Source organism: Salvelinus alpinus, chromosome 10 (genome assembly GCF_045679555.1).
Source record: "Salvelinus alpinus chromosome 10, SLU_Salpinus.1, whole genome shotgun sequence".
In the NCBI taxonomy this organism is placed as follows: domain Eukaryota; kingdom Metazoa; phylum Chordata; class Actinopteri; order Salmoniformes; family Salmonidae; genus Salvelinus; species Salvelinus alpinus.
The window spans coordinates 24,782,469-24,798,709 of record NC_092095.1 but is presented as its reverse complement, the minus strand read 5'-3'; the positions used below and the strand labels follow the sequence as shown (position 1 = coordinate 24,798,709).

Here is a 16,241-nt window from a genome sequence, read left to right as displayed (position 1 = left end):
TTATACACACCTGTACTGTACTGTAGTAATATTACACACACCTGTACTGTAGTAATATTACACACACCTGTACTGTAGTAATATTACACACACCTGTACTGTAGTAATATTACACACACCTGTACTGTACTGTAGTAATATTACACACACCTGTACTGTAGTAATATTACACACACCTGTACTGTACTGTAGTAATATTACACACACCTGTACTGTACTGCTGTAATATTATACACACCTGTACTGTACTGTAGTAGTATTACACACCTGTACTGTAGTAATATTACACACACCTGTACTGTACTGTAATAATATTACACACACCTGTACTGTACTGTAGTAATATTATACACACCTGTACTGTAGTAATATTACACACATCTGTACTGTACTGTAGTAATATTACACACACCTGCACTGCAGTAATATTACACACACCTGTACTGTAGTAATATTACACACACCTGTACTGTACTGAAGTAATATTATACACACCTGTACTGTACTGTCGTAATAATATACAGACCTGTACTGTAGTAATATTACACACACCTGTACTGTAGTAATATTATACACCCCTGTACTGCACTGTATTAATATTACACACACCTGTTCTGTAGTAGTATTACACACACCTGTACTGTAGTAATATTACACACACCTGTACTGTAGTAATATTACACACACCTGTACTGTAGTAATATTACACACCCCTGTACTGTACTGTAGTAGTATTACACACCCCTGTACTGTAGTAGTATTACACACCCCTGTACTGTAGTAGTATTACACACACCTGTACTGTAGTAATATTACACACACCTGTACTGTAGTAATATTACACACACCTGTACTGTACTGTCGTAATATTACACACCCCTGTACTTACTGTAGTAGTATTACACACACCTGTACTGTAGTAATATTACACACACCTGTACTGTACTGTAGTAATATTACACACACATGTACTGTACTGTAGTAATATTACACACACCTGTACTGTACTGTAGTAGTATTACACACCTGTACTGTACTGTAGTAGTGTTACACACACCTGTACTGTACTGTAGTAATATTACACACACATGTACTGTGCTGTAGTAATATTACACACATGTACTGTGCTGTAGTAATATTACACACACATGTACTGTAGTAATATTACACACACCTGTACTGTACTGTAGTAGTATTACACACACCTGTACTGTACTGTAGTAATATTACACACACCTGTGCTGTAGTGTACTATATTCTTTCATGGCCCTACAATGTCCTGTAATGTCCATGTGTAAGCCAATACTGTCACTGGTCGTGTGTTTGTAAGCAAACACTGAGTATAATATGAAGGCAGTCTTAATTACATGTTATTTTTTTCTAGTTTAATTCCACCCAAGATGGATACAGCACATCTGAGGTTAGTAGGCTATTCCTTTCTATGTTGTAACTTGTAACATGATGCAACATTTATTACCTCGTTTTGAGAGTTTTTGAGTTGCTCCAACAAACATCAAATAAATAAAAGCTATTGGACAAGCAAAAACAATGATGATAACGCATACATAAACTTACTCACGCTATTCTGAATCTCCCTGCTAAGTGCGTTTTTCTACCCCAGGTGTTGATAGTAACCTCCAACGGGTCTCGTCCGGACTATGTCCCCACCAGCGGGCCGCTGGGACTGGACCAGTACTACACACCGCAGTACAAACCAGACCAACCAGGGCCAGACCTGGGTTAGTATCACCCACATACTGGGAATAACACAGGTTGGAATTTATTGCCATGAATTTTGCCCTGGAGGCAGCAATGCAGAGTGGTCACTAGCTGGCACAGCCACAAAGTCATCAAACCTGGCCCTATCCTTAACCATAACCTTTACCACACTGGTAACCCTAATGCCTTACCCTAAACTTTAAATGAAGACCAAAAAATTAAAAGCTGGCTCATCTAGCGGTAGTTGCTCAGTTTCGGCCTACCACCGTCAACCTGCCACACACACACACAACTCGTGATGGAAAACAGCAGCACTGGAAAATAGGAAAATCACAAGGAGTGTGAAAAAGAGGAGGCTTTGCTTCTCAAGGTTGACAGCAACTATTAGAGGATAATTCACATCCGGTTCTTGAGATGCTGAGAGCTCTCTCCCTCCTTCCTCCCTTTCCACCCCTCCAGCAGAGAGAAAGGACAGCAGTGTGTATGAGGTGGCGGGGGTGCGTGGCGAGGGTTCGGGAGAAGAGACAGCGGGAGGGGCGAAGGCGACTGCGCCAGAGGAGGAGGGGGGATCGCCACGAGCAAACGCCGCGGTAACAACCTTCAGGTTCATCATGAAGCAAAGCTACATCTGTGCTCTCATCGCAATGATGGTGAGTCGTGTGTGTGTGTGTCCGTTATGTCTGTCAGAAGAGCAAGGAACAGTCTGCCTTTTCAGTCCCAGACGACGGCGGGGGCTTCAGGATACACACACGCACACACAGCCTCCCGGTGGCCAATCTAGTTATTAGTGGTGACAGCTTAAAGCCAGCCCCTGTGGACCCTGGGTAATGTGTACCATGTAGTTCCCAAGCTGATATTGGACTTCAGAGAGCAGGGGGTGGGGTAGGGATGGGGGGTGCTCCTATTGTTTTACCTTATACACCGCAGAATAGATGTATGTTCTTTCTCCATTGGTAGTTAGTTAGTGGAGGCCTGCTGAGGTCCTTGGAAGGTTGAAAGGTGGTGGTGGGGGTGGATGTGTAGAAGGCTTCCCTCTCTCTAGAAACATCTCTGCACTCTGTTTTTCATATGACTCAGATCACTTCATGTGATCTGCTGGTTAAAGGATATTGAGTAACCAGTCTAGGCCACCGGCTGATCTCACTAAAGTGATTTCTTTAGTAACACCATTGACACCAATGATATGTGATGCTTAACTATTATTCACAGTGTCAGTCCCTAATGTGAGTGGCTTGATGATCTAACTTGATGATCTCTCTCTCTCTCTCTCTCTCTCTCTCGCTCTCTCGCTCTCGCGCTCTCGCGCTCTCGCGCTCTCTCGCTCTCTCTCTCTCTCTCTCTCTCTCTCTCTCTCTCTCTCTCTCTCTCTCTCTCTCTCTCTCTCTCTCTCTCTCTCTCTCTCTCTCTCTCTCCCCCCATCTCCCCTTCCCTCCCTCCCCAGGCGTGGAGTATCACCTACGTGAGTTGGCTGACCTTTGTGTTCCTCATCTGGTCGTGCACGCTGTGGATGGTGCGTGACCGACGCAAGTACGCCATGATCACGTCCCCCTTCATGGTGTTCTATGGGAACCTGTTGATCATCCTCCAGTACATCTGGAGCTTCGAGATCCTCCACCCCGTACCTGGGCTCTTCTTAAAGAAAGAGGTGCCCTTCCGGGAACTGGGCTCCAAGATGCTGTGTCTGCTTAGTTTCTGGCTGCTGCTGAGACAGGCATTGACAGAGAGGAAGGAGAGCCAGAGAGAAGAGGAGGTGCTATTGGACATCAGGGTCATCCATGCCCACAAGAACGGTGAGTCTGTCAGTCTGTCAGTTAGTCAATCAGTCAGTCTGTCAGTCAGGCAGTCCGTCTGTTCGTCCATCTGTCTGTCTGTCTGTCTATCCATCTGTTTGTCTGTCAGTCTGTCTGTCTGTTCGTCTGTCTGTCCATCTGTTTGTCAGTCTGTCTGTCTGTCTGTCTGTCCGTCCGTCCGTCCGTCTGTCCGTCTGTCTGAGAGTTCCTGGTGAGAGTATGTACAGTTCTAGATGAAGGCATGTAATGCAAACTTTCACATACATCTCCAGTTGACATCAATTCATGATATAAACCAAATATAAGCATGGGTCTTGAATTAGGATTCTACTCTATGTGAATAACCTCACAGGTGTCAAGAAAGACAATCATTAAAGTAGCTTTGTTAGCTTATCCTGATGTTGGCATCGTGGCTGTTGTCATTGTTTCAGCTCTTCCCTCCCCTGTGTTTCCTACAGAGAAGGAGGAGGAGGTGGATGAGAGCGGTGGCCACAGGGAGATGATGCAGGTGCTAGGCAACACGCTCACGGCCATGCTGAACAAGTACTGGATCTACATCTGCGCCGGCATGTTCTTCTTTGTCAGCTTCCAGGGACGCATCGTCATGTACAAGATCATCTACATGATGCTGCTCCTCTTCTGCGTGGCCTGCTACCAGGTACTGTTACTGTAGGCTTACTGTACCTTCCACTCTGGCTGGCTCTGTGCAGGTTTTTGATCTAACCCAGCGCTGATGTGTCTTATGGGACTTTTCCTTTGGTTCCGTACTACTGGGGGAAACTAAATCACGTGCACTCCAAATTCACTATTTCTGTACTACACATACTACAAATAGTGAATGGTCCTATGAAGGTATATATAGGATTGTGTTTTTGGAATATAAGTCGTAGGTTTGTAACAGCCTACCTCTCTGGTCATCAGGTGCACTATGAGTGGTGGAGGAGGATGCTGAAGTACTTCTGGATGTCTGTGGTGTTCTACACCATGCTGGTCCTCATCCTGGTCTACACCTTCCAGTTTGACTCCTCCATCCACGTCTGGTCCAACATGACCGGCATGAGTAAAGACAAGTGAGTAGAGAGAGAGAGAGAATGTGTTTGTGTGTGCGTGTATGTGTATGTGTGTGTGTGTGTGTGTGTGTGCTTGGCTGTATGCACAAACACACCTCTTCGTGAATGTGTGGGTGTACGTGTCTTTACCACCATTTCGTGTTAACCGCTCTCCTCCCCCTGTCTCTCCCTCCTCCCCCTGTCTCTCCCTCCTCCCCCTGTATCTTCCTCCTCCCCCTGTCTCTCCCTCCTCCCCATCTCTCCCTTCTCACCCTGTCTCTCCCTCCTCCCCCTGTCTCTTCCTCTGTTTCTCCCTCCTCCCCCTGTCTCTCCCTGTCTCTCCCTCCTCCCTCTCTCTCCCTCCTCTCCCTGTCTCCCCCTGTCTCTCCCTCCTCTCCCTGTCTCCCCCTCCTCCCCCTGTCTCTCCCTTCTCCCCCTGTCTCTCCCTTCTCCCCCTGTCTCGCCCTTCTCTCCCTCCTCCCTTGTCTCTCCCTCCTCTCCCTGTCTCTCCCTTCTCTCCCTGTCTCTCCCTCCTCTCCCTGTCTCTCCCTCCTCCCCCTGTCTCTCCCTTCTCCCCCTGTCTCTCCATGTCTCCCCCTGTCTCTCCCTGTCTCTCCCTCCTCCCTCTCTCTCCCTCCTCTCCCTGTCTCCCCCTGTCTCTCCCTCCTCTCCCTGTCTCCCCCTCCTCCCCCTGTCTCTCCCTCCTCTCCCTGTCTCACCCTTCTCCCCCTGTCTCTCCCTCCTCTCCCTGTCTCTCCCTTCTCTCCCTGTCTCTCCCTCCTCTCCCTGTCTCTCCCTCCTCCCCCTGTCTCTCCCTCCTCCCCCTGTCTCTCCCTGTGTAGACTGGAGGACCTGGGCCTGGAGAAGTTCTCTGTCCCGGCTCTGTTCATGAGGATCTTCATCCCCACCTCCTTCCTGTTGGTCTGCATCCTCCACCTGCATTACTTCCACCAGCACTTCCTCCTGCTCACTGACATCAAGACGGTGGCCGACAAACAGAAGAGCACAATCACTAGGTGGGTCTCACACATAGACTTAGATAGACATAGCATCATTGTATCTGTCCCATTATGTCAGCGAGAGCATGGGCAGTGCCACTGAGGCCATCTCCATTTTGAAGTAGTCCATTTTCTTCTTCTACTACTTCTAGTAGTTGGTAAACAAACTGAAAGGGTGCATATTGCCACCTAGAGTGTATTGTTTGATCAGTTATAAAGCCAAGGTTGGCAATTTACTGCCAGCTACAGTTATGGAATTTTTCCTCACTAGTGACCTGGATGGAATTATGTGACCCTTCCTTAACCCATAGGAAGTCCCACCCAGTTGACTATTTCAACATGAAAGTCCTCAATGGCGCTGCCCATGCTATGACAGGCTTTTGGGCACTAGAGTCTATCTCTATGATGTGGGTCAGGAAAGTAAGATTTGACTTTCTAGCAGTGTCCATGGAATAGATCGTTTTCCCACCTGATCCCACTGAGACCACTAAGTCTCGCAGAATTCAAAATTATTTGACCAAGGGTCACTCCACCCCATGATCAATCAACTCAACAGGTATTTCCAAGCTCTAATTCAATCAATATCCGTGCTATTTTTCTTCAACAAATGTGTCATATTTGAGGCAAACCTGATACGAGTGAATTCTGACAATGGATGCCTTGACAATCCATACAATGTATGGTCGTTTTCGAAATCATATACACTTGAAGTGATTGTCGCAGATGCCTTTTTACCTATACAACTTCTCATGATCCCAATTGACATACAAAAATAACTACAATACAATTTCACTGTATCAGCAATTTTGCCTGGATGGTATACTGGACTGGTCTTAGGCTGTAGTAGCCTCTAATTGAATTAAAACTGTCCACACTGTCCCGCAAGGGTTTCCTTTAATTGATGTGTGAAATCTATCATGGCTATCCATTCTCCATGCCCCTACTGGCTGGCAGTGGAACTGTAACCCCTCCTCTGTCTGCTCGTGTTCAATCCTTTACTTGTTGCCTGTTGTACCCTTAGCTTTAGGGCACCTGTTTTAGCTTTAGCTAACTTGGTTGTGTTTATCTTGTATACACACACAAACACACAAACACACACACACAGACACAGACACAGACACAGACACACGCACGCACACACAGACACAGACACAGACACAGACACAGACACAGACACAGACACACACACACACACACACAAACACACACACACACAAACACACACACACAGACACAGACACAGACACAGACACAGACACAGACACACACACACACACACACACACACACACACACACACACACAGACAGACACAGACGCACGCACACGCACGCACGCACGCACGCACGCACGCACGCACGCACGCACGCACGCACACACAGACACACACACACAAGCCCTCACCATGGAAAGCTAGTGTTAGTTGTCCATAAGGGATTCTAAGTACATACCATGCTTTCCCTCATTGTGGAGGGAAAACAGCCCATAGTTCAGGATGACTAAGTGGTGCCTTACTGCCTCAGACATTAGCTGCTTGCCTGGGCAAGCCCTCTGTTTTACTGTGTAGCCTCCCTAGTCTTTCACTCTGACCCATTTCCATCTAACTCTGACATGGTGTCAAGTTAAAACACTAACTACACACCTCTGAACTGTGTTTTACGTGTATCACTGCACAAGGTGCAAGTATGGGTGGAATGCAATGCAATGTCATCACATAATATTTTATTGAAAGCATATTTTGATTTGGGAGATTGCGAGTGAATGGTAAATGAGCTCTCCATAAGTTGGAATAATTTTTAAGGTACAGAACAGTACAGAACTTGTCACATGTTATGAGAAGGAAGAGGCCTATGGACTGGATAGGTCTCTCCGTTGTTTACACCTGTTACTTTGAGACCAGTGGTCATGAAGGGAAGGAGACAGAACAAGTACTCTCTTGATTACTACAGGGACCCAGCCTGACAGTCTCTCCCATAGAACTAGAATTAGAGGCTTTGTCCATTCTAGTAATTCTGTTTCTATTCTGGTCCTGCGTGGCTCAGTTGCTAGAGCATGGCAGATTGCAATGCCAATTATCCTGAGTTTGATTCCCGCTAGGGACACCTAAATGGAAAATGTATGCATGCTTTGGATAAACATTTCTGCTAAATATATATATATATATATACAGTACCAGTGAAACGTTTGGACTACTATTTTTGTCTTATTGTGTACATTGTAGAATAATAGTGAAGACATAACTATGAATCAACACATGGAATCATGTAGTAACCAAAAAAGTGTTAAACAAACCTAAATATATTTTAGATTCTTCAAGTAGCCACCCTTTGCCTTGATGACAGCTTTGCACACTCTTGGCCGTCTATCAACCAGCTTCACCTGGAATGATTTTCCAACAGCCTTGAAGGAGTTCCCACATATGCTGAGCACTTGTTGGCTGCTTTTCCTTCAATCTGCAGTCCAACTCATCCCAAACCATCTCATTTGGGTTGAGGTTGGGTGATTGTGGGGGCCAGATCAGCTGATGCATCACTCCATCACTCTCCTTCTTGGAGAAGAATCTCAAATATAAATATATTTTGATTTGTTTAACACGTTTTGGTTACTACATGATTCCATATGTGATATTTCATAGTTTTGATGTCTTCACTATTATTCTACAATGTAGAACATAGTAAAAATATAGAAAACCCCTTGAATGAGTAGGTGTGTCCAAACTTTTGACTGGTACTATATATATACAGTGGGGAGAACAAGTATTTGATACACTGCCGATTTTGCAGGTTTTCCTACTTATAAAGCATGTAGAGGTCTGTAATTTTTATCATAGGTACACTTCAACTGTGAGAGACGGAATCTAAAACAAAAATTCAGAAAATCACATTGTATGATTTTTAAGTAATTAATTTGCATTTTATTGCATGACATAAGTATTTGAACACCTACCAACCAGTAAGAATTCCGGCTCTCACAGACCTGTTCGTTTTTCTTTAAGAAGCCCTCCTGTTCTCCACTCATTACCTGTATTAACTGTACCTGTTTGAACTCGTTACCTGTATAAAAAGACACCTGTCCACACACTCAATCAAACAGACTCCAACCTCTCCACAATGGCCAAGACCAGAGAGCTGTGTAAGGACATCAGGGATAAAATTGTAGACCTGCACAAGGCTGGGATGGGCTACAGGACAATAGGCAAGCAGCTTGGTGAGAAGGAAACAACTGTTGGCGCAATTATTAGAAAATGGAAGAAGTTCAAGATGACGGTCAATCACCCTCGGTCTGGGGCTCCATGCAAGATTTCACCTCGTGGGGCATCAATGATCATGAGGAAGGTGAGGGATCAGCCCAGAACTACACGGCAGGACCTGGTCAATGACCTGAAGAGAGCTGGGACCACAGTCTCAAAGAAAACCATTAATAACACACTACGCCGTCATGGATTAAAATCCTGCAGCGCACGCAAGGTCCCCCTGCTCAAGCCAGTGCATGTCCAGGCCCGTCTGAAGTTTGCCAATGACCATCTGGATGATCCAGAGGAGGAATGGGAGAAGGTCATGTGGTCTGATGAGACAAAAATAGAGCTTTTTGGTCTAAACTCCACTCGCCGTGTTTGGAGGAAGAAGAAGTATGAGTACAACCCCAAGAACACCATCCCAACCGTGAAGCATGGCGGTGGAAACATCATTCTTTGGGGATGCTTTTCTGCAAAGGGGACAGGACGACTGCACCGTATTGAGGGGAGGATGGATGGGGCCATGTATCGCGAGATCTTGGCCAACAACCTCCTTCCCTCAGTAAGAGCATTGAAGATGGGTCGTGGCTGGGTCTTCTAGCATGACAACGACACGAAACACACAGCCAGGGCAACTAAGGAGTGGCTCCGTAAGAAGCATCTCAAGGTCCTGGAGTGGCCTAGCCAGTCTCCAGACCTGAACCCAATAGAAAATCTTTGGAGGGAGCTGAAACTCCGTATTGCCCAGCGACAGCCCCGAAACCTGAAGGATCTGGAGAAGATCTGTAGGGAGGAGTGGGCCAAAATCCCTGCTGCAGTGTGTGCAAACCTAGTCAAGAACTACAGGAAACGTATGATCTCTGTAATTGCAAACAAAGGTTTCTGTACCAAATATTAAGTTCTGCTTTTCTGATGTATCAAATACTTATGTCATGCAATAAAATGCAAATTAATTATTTAAAAATCATACAATGTGATTTTCTGGATTTTTGTTTTAGATTCCGTCTCTCACAGTTGAAGTGTACCTATGATAAAAATTACAGACCTCTACATGCTTTGTAAGTAGGAAAACCTGCAAAATCGGCAGTGTATCAAATACTTGTTCTCCCCACTGTATATTATTGATATTTTCTATTCTCCATTCCCAGGCTGGTGCACCTAGATGGCAGTCTGGCAGACATCTCTCTGATCAAACCCACCCTCACTGTGACCACCAAAGAGGAAGAGGCTGGGGAGAAGGTGCAGCTGGAAGAGGAGGATGAGAAGGAGGAGAATAGAAGTTATGAGGAGGAGGAGGAGATGAGGAGGTATGAAGAACCACTGGAGCACTGCAGCAAGGCGGAGAGCTACCCCAGCCCCCCCAAAGCACAACCAGAGTCTCCGGTCGACGAGATGTCAGGTACAGACAGACAGACTCACACAGACATGCACATGCCACACATGCACAGGGATAACAAATAAACCTTTTGTGACTATCACAAAAGGTTGGATCAGTTTGCAAGCACCTTCCTTCATCCAATAAAAGTTGATGTATCTCATTCAGAAGCCTTCATCTAAAATAATTAATTACCTGGAATAATTTGATAAGTAAACATTGTACGTTGGCGGGGGTAACCTATAAAACAGTTGATATCTTTTAATTTTGACGTATCCCGCTAGGTAATCCGTATGAATAATTTGCCAAGTACATAGACTTTGTATTTTGTTGGAGTGTAATAAAATCATTGATTAGATGTGATTGTGACATATCCCAATACGCTAGGGCTTTATTGGAGTGACGTGAATCAGGCACGGAGAGAGAGGAAGACAGTAAACAGATGGGAATGAAATTGTCTAGACTTGTTTGATGAACTAACAGGCTTGGTGTTTAGTCAGAGCCATGCACCTCTAGGATGTATCATTTATTATGGTACCCTGAATACACTTTTTTCTCAGAGGTATTTTCTCATAGGTTCTCATTATTGTTACACTGTGCTTTATGCAATAGCCAAACGCTAAGTTGCTATCCATAGTAAGTATGGAGGATTTGGGTTGTTGAACTCCCATACAGTGGAGAGACTACATGCGATCCAATTCTCTAGTAGTCTTTTCCGAGTGAATGATGTGTTAATTTGATGCTGGCTAACTTAATTTGGCTTTGATTGTCTAGTGAGTGAGAAGAATTCTTCCTCTGTTTGACCGTGTGTTTAGTTTAGTTTATTAGGATTCCCATTAGCCACTACACATGCAGCAGCTACTCATCCTGGGGTCCACATAAAACATACAAATACATGACAAAGTACAGCACAGTAATAGACAAGAACAACATAATATTTGATTAATATATTTGAATTTAATGGAATAAGTTATACATAGGAAAGACACCCAAGAGACAATAAAAATACTATTTACACACTATTCATATACAGTACCAGTCAAAAATGTAGACACACCTACACATTCAAAGGTTTTTCTTTATTTGAAGACATCAAAACTATTAAATAACAGATATGAAATTATGTAGCAACCAAAAAAGTGTTAATCAAATGAAAATCTATTTCATATTCTTCAAAGTAGCCACCCTTTGCCTTGATGAGAGCTTTGCACACTCTTGGCATTCTCTTAACCAGCTTCACCTGGAATGCTTTTCCAACTGTCTTAAAGGAGTTCCCATATATGCTGAGCACTTGTTGGCTGCTTTTCCTTTACTCTGCAGTCCAACTCATCCCAAACCATCTCAATTGGGTTGAGTACAGGGGTTTGTGGAGGCCAGGTCACTCCATCACTTTCTTTCTCGGTTTAATAGCCCTTACACAGCCTGGAGGTGTGTTGGGTCATTGTCATTTTGAAAAACAAATGATAGTATGCTTCATGGTGGGAACAACACATGCGGAGATCATCCGTTCACCTACTCTGCATCTCAGAAACACAAAAAAAATATTTAAAAAATTACTCATCAGACCAAAGGACAGATTTCCACCAGTCTGATGTCCATTGCTCGTGTTTCTTGGCCCAAGCAAGTCCTGTTCTTATTGGTGTCCTTTAGTAGTTGTTTCTTTGCAGCAATTCGACCATGAAGGCCTGATTCACGCAGTCTCCTCTGAACAGTTGATGTTGAGATATGTCTGTTACTTGAACTCTGTGAAGCATTTATTTGGGCTGCAATTGCTGAGGCTGGTAACTCTAATGAATTTATCCTCTGCAGCAGAGGTAACTCTGGGTCTTCCTATCCTGTGGCGGTCCTCATGAGAGCCAGTTTCATCATAGCGCTTTATGGTTTTTGCGACTGCACTTGAAGAAACTTTCAATGTTCTTGACATTTTCTAGATTGACTGACCTTCACGTCTTAAAGTAATGATGGACTGTTGTTTCTCTTTGCTTATTTGAGCTGTTGTTGCCATAATATGGACTTGACCTTTTACCAAATAGGGTTATCTTCTGTATACCACCCCTACCTTGTCACAACACAACTGATTGGCTCAAACACATCAAGAAGGAAAGAAATTCCACAAATTAACTTTTAACAAGGCACACCTGTTAATTGAAATGTATTCATCAAGCTACTTTGAAGAATCTCAAATATAAAATATATGGTTACCACATAATTTGGTTACCACATAATTCCATATGTGTTATTTCATAGTTTGATGTCTTCACTATTATTCTACAATGTAGAACATAGTAAAAATAAAGAAAAACCCTTGAATGAGTAGGTGGGTCCAAACTTTTGATTGGTACTATATATATATAAAATATATATATATATTTTCTTAAATACAGTTAAATTCGAATTTTTCAAAGAGGAACGAAATCAGTGAAATGCCTTCGATAAATGATCGTTATGGTCGGTGTCGATCATTTTCAGTTTATTGACCCAGCTCTAGTGTGTGTGTGTGTGTGTGTGTGTGTGTGTGTGTGTGTGTGTGTGTGTGTGTGTGTGTGTGTGTGTGTGTGTGTGTGTGTGTGTGTGTGTGTGTGTGTGTGTGTGTGTGTGTGTGTGTGTGTGTGTGTGTGTGTGCGTGTGTGTTTCTGAACCCTGACGCTGTCTCAGAGTCTTTACAGAACACTGCTTGGGCTGCTCAACATCTGTTTCCTGATGATGTAAGAATGAATTTGAATATGTTAAAGGTGTTTGTGTGTGTGGGTGTGTGGGTGGGTTTGTGATGACACATACTGCCACAGTTCCCAGAATGTGCTGAAATCCACTCAGCCCAGTCTCACATAGTCGAGGGGAGTAAATCACACTTACAAGTGACACAACTGTGTCTGTCAGAGGTGTCTGTGTGATTTATCTCTATCTGCTCCTGTTATGAAGACACTGATCTTATCTGCCCTGCTGTTAGCTATCAGAGAGTTGGATCTGAAAAGGTTTGCTTGTGGTTGTGAAAGGGTATTCCAAGGTTCGATGAAAGTATCACTTGTTTGTAAAGCATCATGCCAGATGGCACTCTACACTGACTGTTGAGAACTGAATGATCTTTCCATGTTGTTCGCCATCCACCACCATTCAAATTGAACAGCACCCTCTAGTGGTATTCTGGCTCACTGTCTAATGCTCTGCACTTGGAACGGGGTCCCCGTCTGTGTACTGTAGGCAAGCGTGCTTTATGTCCCCATTTACAGAGTGATTTGTCTATGCCTTAATAATGCTTGACAATTGACTGTAAACAACCTCAGGTTAGCTCTTGAACAAGGTGTTTCCATTTCTAGCCATTAATGTGAAGTGCTCTCTCTCTCTCTCTCTCTCTCTCTCTCTCTCTCTCTCTCTCTCTCTCTCTCTCTCTCTCTCTCTCTCTCTCTCTCTCTCTCTCTCTCTCTCTCTCTCTCTCTCTCTCTCTCTGTATCTCTGTATCTCTGTATCTCTGTTTATCTCTCTCTCTCTCTCTCTCTCTCTGTATCTCTCTCTCTCTCTCTCTCTGTATCTCTCTGTCTCACTCTCTCTCTCTCTCTGTATCTCTGTATCTCTCTCTCTCTCTCTCTCTCTCTCTCTGTATCTCTCTCTCTCTCTCTGTATCTCTCTGTCTCACTCTCTCTCTCTGCCGCTCTCTGTGTCTCTCTATCTGTGTCTCTCTCTCTCTCTCTCGCTCTCTGTCTCTCTCTGTCTCTCTCTGTGTGTGTCTCTCTCTATGTCTGTCTCTGTCTCTCTGTCTCTCTCTTTCTGTCTCTGTGTCTCTCTTTCCCTCTCTCTGTCTCTCTCTCTCTCTATGTCTGTCTCTGTCTCTCTGTCTCTCTCTTTCTGTCTCTGTGTCTCTCTATCTGTGTCTCTCTCTCTCTCTCTGTGTCTCTCTCTCTCTCTCTGTGTCTCTCTCTCTCTCTCTCTCTCTCTCTCTCTCTCTCTCTCTCTCTCTCTCTCTCTCTCTCTCTCTCTCTCTCTCTCTCTCTCTCTCTCTCTCTCTCTCTCTCTCTCTCTCTCTCTCTCTCTCTCTCTCTCGCGCTCTCTCTCTCTCTCGCGCTCTCCCTCTCGCGCTCTCTGTCTCTCTCTGTCTCTCTGTGTGTGTGTCTCTCTCTATGTCTGTCTCTGTCTCTCTGTCTCTCTCTTTCTGTCTCTGTGTCTCTCTTTCCCTCTCTCTGTCTCTCTCTCTCTCTGTGTCTCTCTTGCTCTCTGTCGCTCTCTCTCTCTCTCTCTATCTCTCTCGCTCTCTTTCTGTGTGTCTTTCCCACTCTCCCTCTCGCTGTATCTCTCTCTCTCACTGTGTGTCTCTCTCTCTCTCTCTGTATCTCTCTTTCTCTGTGTGTCTTTCCCACTCACCCTCCTCTCCCAGACCTGAGGAGTAAGTGGTATCTGGTGGTGGACCGCCTCACGGTGCTCTTCCTCAAGTTCCTGCAGTACTTCCAGCAGCTGCAGCTGACCGTCTGGTGGCTCCTGGAGCTCCACATCATCAAGATTGTCTCCTCCTACATCCTCTGGGTCTCCATCAAAGAGGTGAGCCGACCTATTCAGACGCTTTCTCACAAAGATTGCAATGAGAATACTAGCATGAGATGCTAACAGTCCTCACAATCACTGACTGTTAATCAATTGTGTGTGCACAGTCTCACCACTTTTCACTTGATCTCTCTAAATGGTCTTTACATTGTAACAGACGAATCTCCCCCTCCATCAAAATAGGCTTTCAAGATCCCATGTATGGACAGTCACACTGTATTTTGAGAACACATACTCTACCTTGAGAACGTTAAGGTGTCTTTAGACTGAATCTGTTCTCCAGGTGTCTCTGTTCAACTACGTGTTCCTGGTGAGTTGGGCGTTCGCCCTGCCCTTCAGTCAGTTCAGGCCCCTGGCATCCAGCGTCTGTACTGTCTGGACCTGTGTCATTATCGTCTGCAAGATGCTCTACCAACTCACCTCTATAAACCCCTCTACATACTCCAACAACTGCTCCATGGTGGGTTAGTGGAAAGGGGGAGTGGGTGTGTGTGAGTTGGTGGAACGGGGGAGTGGGTGTGTGTGGGTTAGTGGAAAGGGGGAGTGGGTGTGTGTGAGTTGGTGGAACGGGGGAGTGGGTGTGTGTGGGTTAGTGGAAAGGGGGAGTGGGTGTGTGTGAGTTGGTGGAACGGGGGAGTGGGTGTGTGTGAGTTGGTGGAAAGGGGGGGTGGGTGTGTGTGAGTTGGTGGAAAGGGGGGGTGGGTGTGTGTGAGTTGGTGGAAAGGGGGAGTGGGTGTGTGTGCGTGCAGGGTGTACAATATGTTTAACTTCTGATCTTTCCTCAGTATTTATTTTCTCTCTCTCCTTTCTCTCTCTCTCTCTCTCTCTCTCTCTCTCTCTCTCTCTCTTTCTCTCTCATTTCTCTCTCTCATTTCTCTCTCTCTCTCTCTCTCCTTTCTCTCTCTCTTCTCTTGCTCTCTCCTCTTTGAGTGTCTCCTCTAGGGGGTCAGTCTGACCTAAAACAGTCATTATACTCTGGTGTGTTGTGCGGGGCTGTACTAGTTCAGTGTGTTAATGACACTCCTTTGCTCTCGTCTGTAGCCTCTGAACTACACGGATGCCCAGAGGAGTGAGATGGCCCACTCCCTGCTCTACAGCGCCCCTGTGGACCCAGCCAACTGGGTGGGCCTCCGCAAGTTCTCCCCCCTACTGGAGAACCTGAGGGTGAGTGGAGGAGAGACGCTGCACTGGGAACCTGACTACACACACACACACACACACACACACACACACACACACACACACACACACACACACACACACACACACACACACACACACACACACACACACACACACACACACATACAGTACACATACAGTATAGCCTGTCTTTCTCATGTATACCTACAACTACTGTAATTATGTTACATTATACACTAATATCATCTCCCGGTCATCCCTTCCAGTGTTCGAATGACATGTAACTCTTGGGGGTATCCTTGTAAACAGTGTGTTAGACCTATACTGGAAAATATGTTTATGTCATTAACACATACACTGTCATTTGAACCCTGTCCCCTTTATCTGTCCTATCTCCATCTCC

At 45.1% G+C, this 16,241-nt stretch overlaps 1 protein-coding gene across 1 annotated transcript in view; it reads left to right on the top strand.

Annotated features, from left to right (window-relative positions):
* The window catches only part of LOC139531787 (piezo-type mechanosensitive ion channel component 2-like), a 151,127-nt gene that overhangs the window by 108,942 nt on the left and 25,944 nt on the right, over positions 1-16,241 (top strand). Inside the window, exons 9-19 of the mRNA XM_071328627.1 lie at positions 1,385-1,420; positions 1,622-1,739; positions 2,179-2,369; positions 3,161-3,509; positions 3,968-4,167; positions 4,431-4,579; positions 5,401-5,574; positions 9,939-10,189; positions 14,532-14,692; positions 14,979-15,155; positions 15,737-15,859. Of these exons, the coding sequence (XP_071184728.1) occupies positions 1,385-1,420; positions 1,622-1,739; positions 2,179-2,369; positions 3,161-3,509; positions 3,968-4,167; positions 4,431-4,579; positions 5,401-5,574; positions 9,939-10,189; positions 14,532-14,692; positions 14,979-15,155; positions 15,737-15,859 (1,929 nt within the window). The remainder of the gene's footprint in view (positions 1-1,384; positions 1,421-1,621; positions 1,740-2,178; positions 2,370-3,160; positions 3,510-3,967; positions 4,168-4,430; positions 4,580-5,400; positions 5,575-9,938; positions 10,190-14,531; positions 14,693-14,978; positions 15,156-15,736; positions 15,860-16,241) is intronic.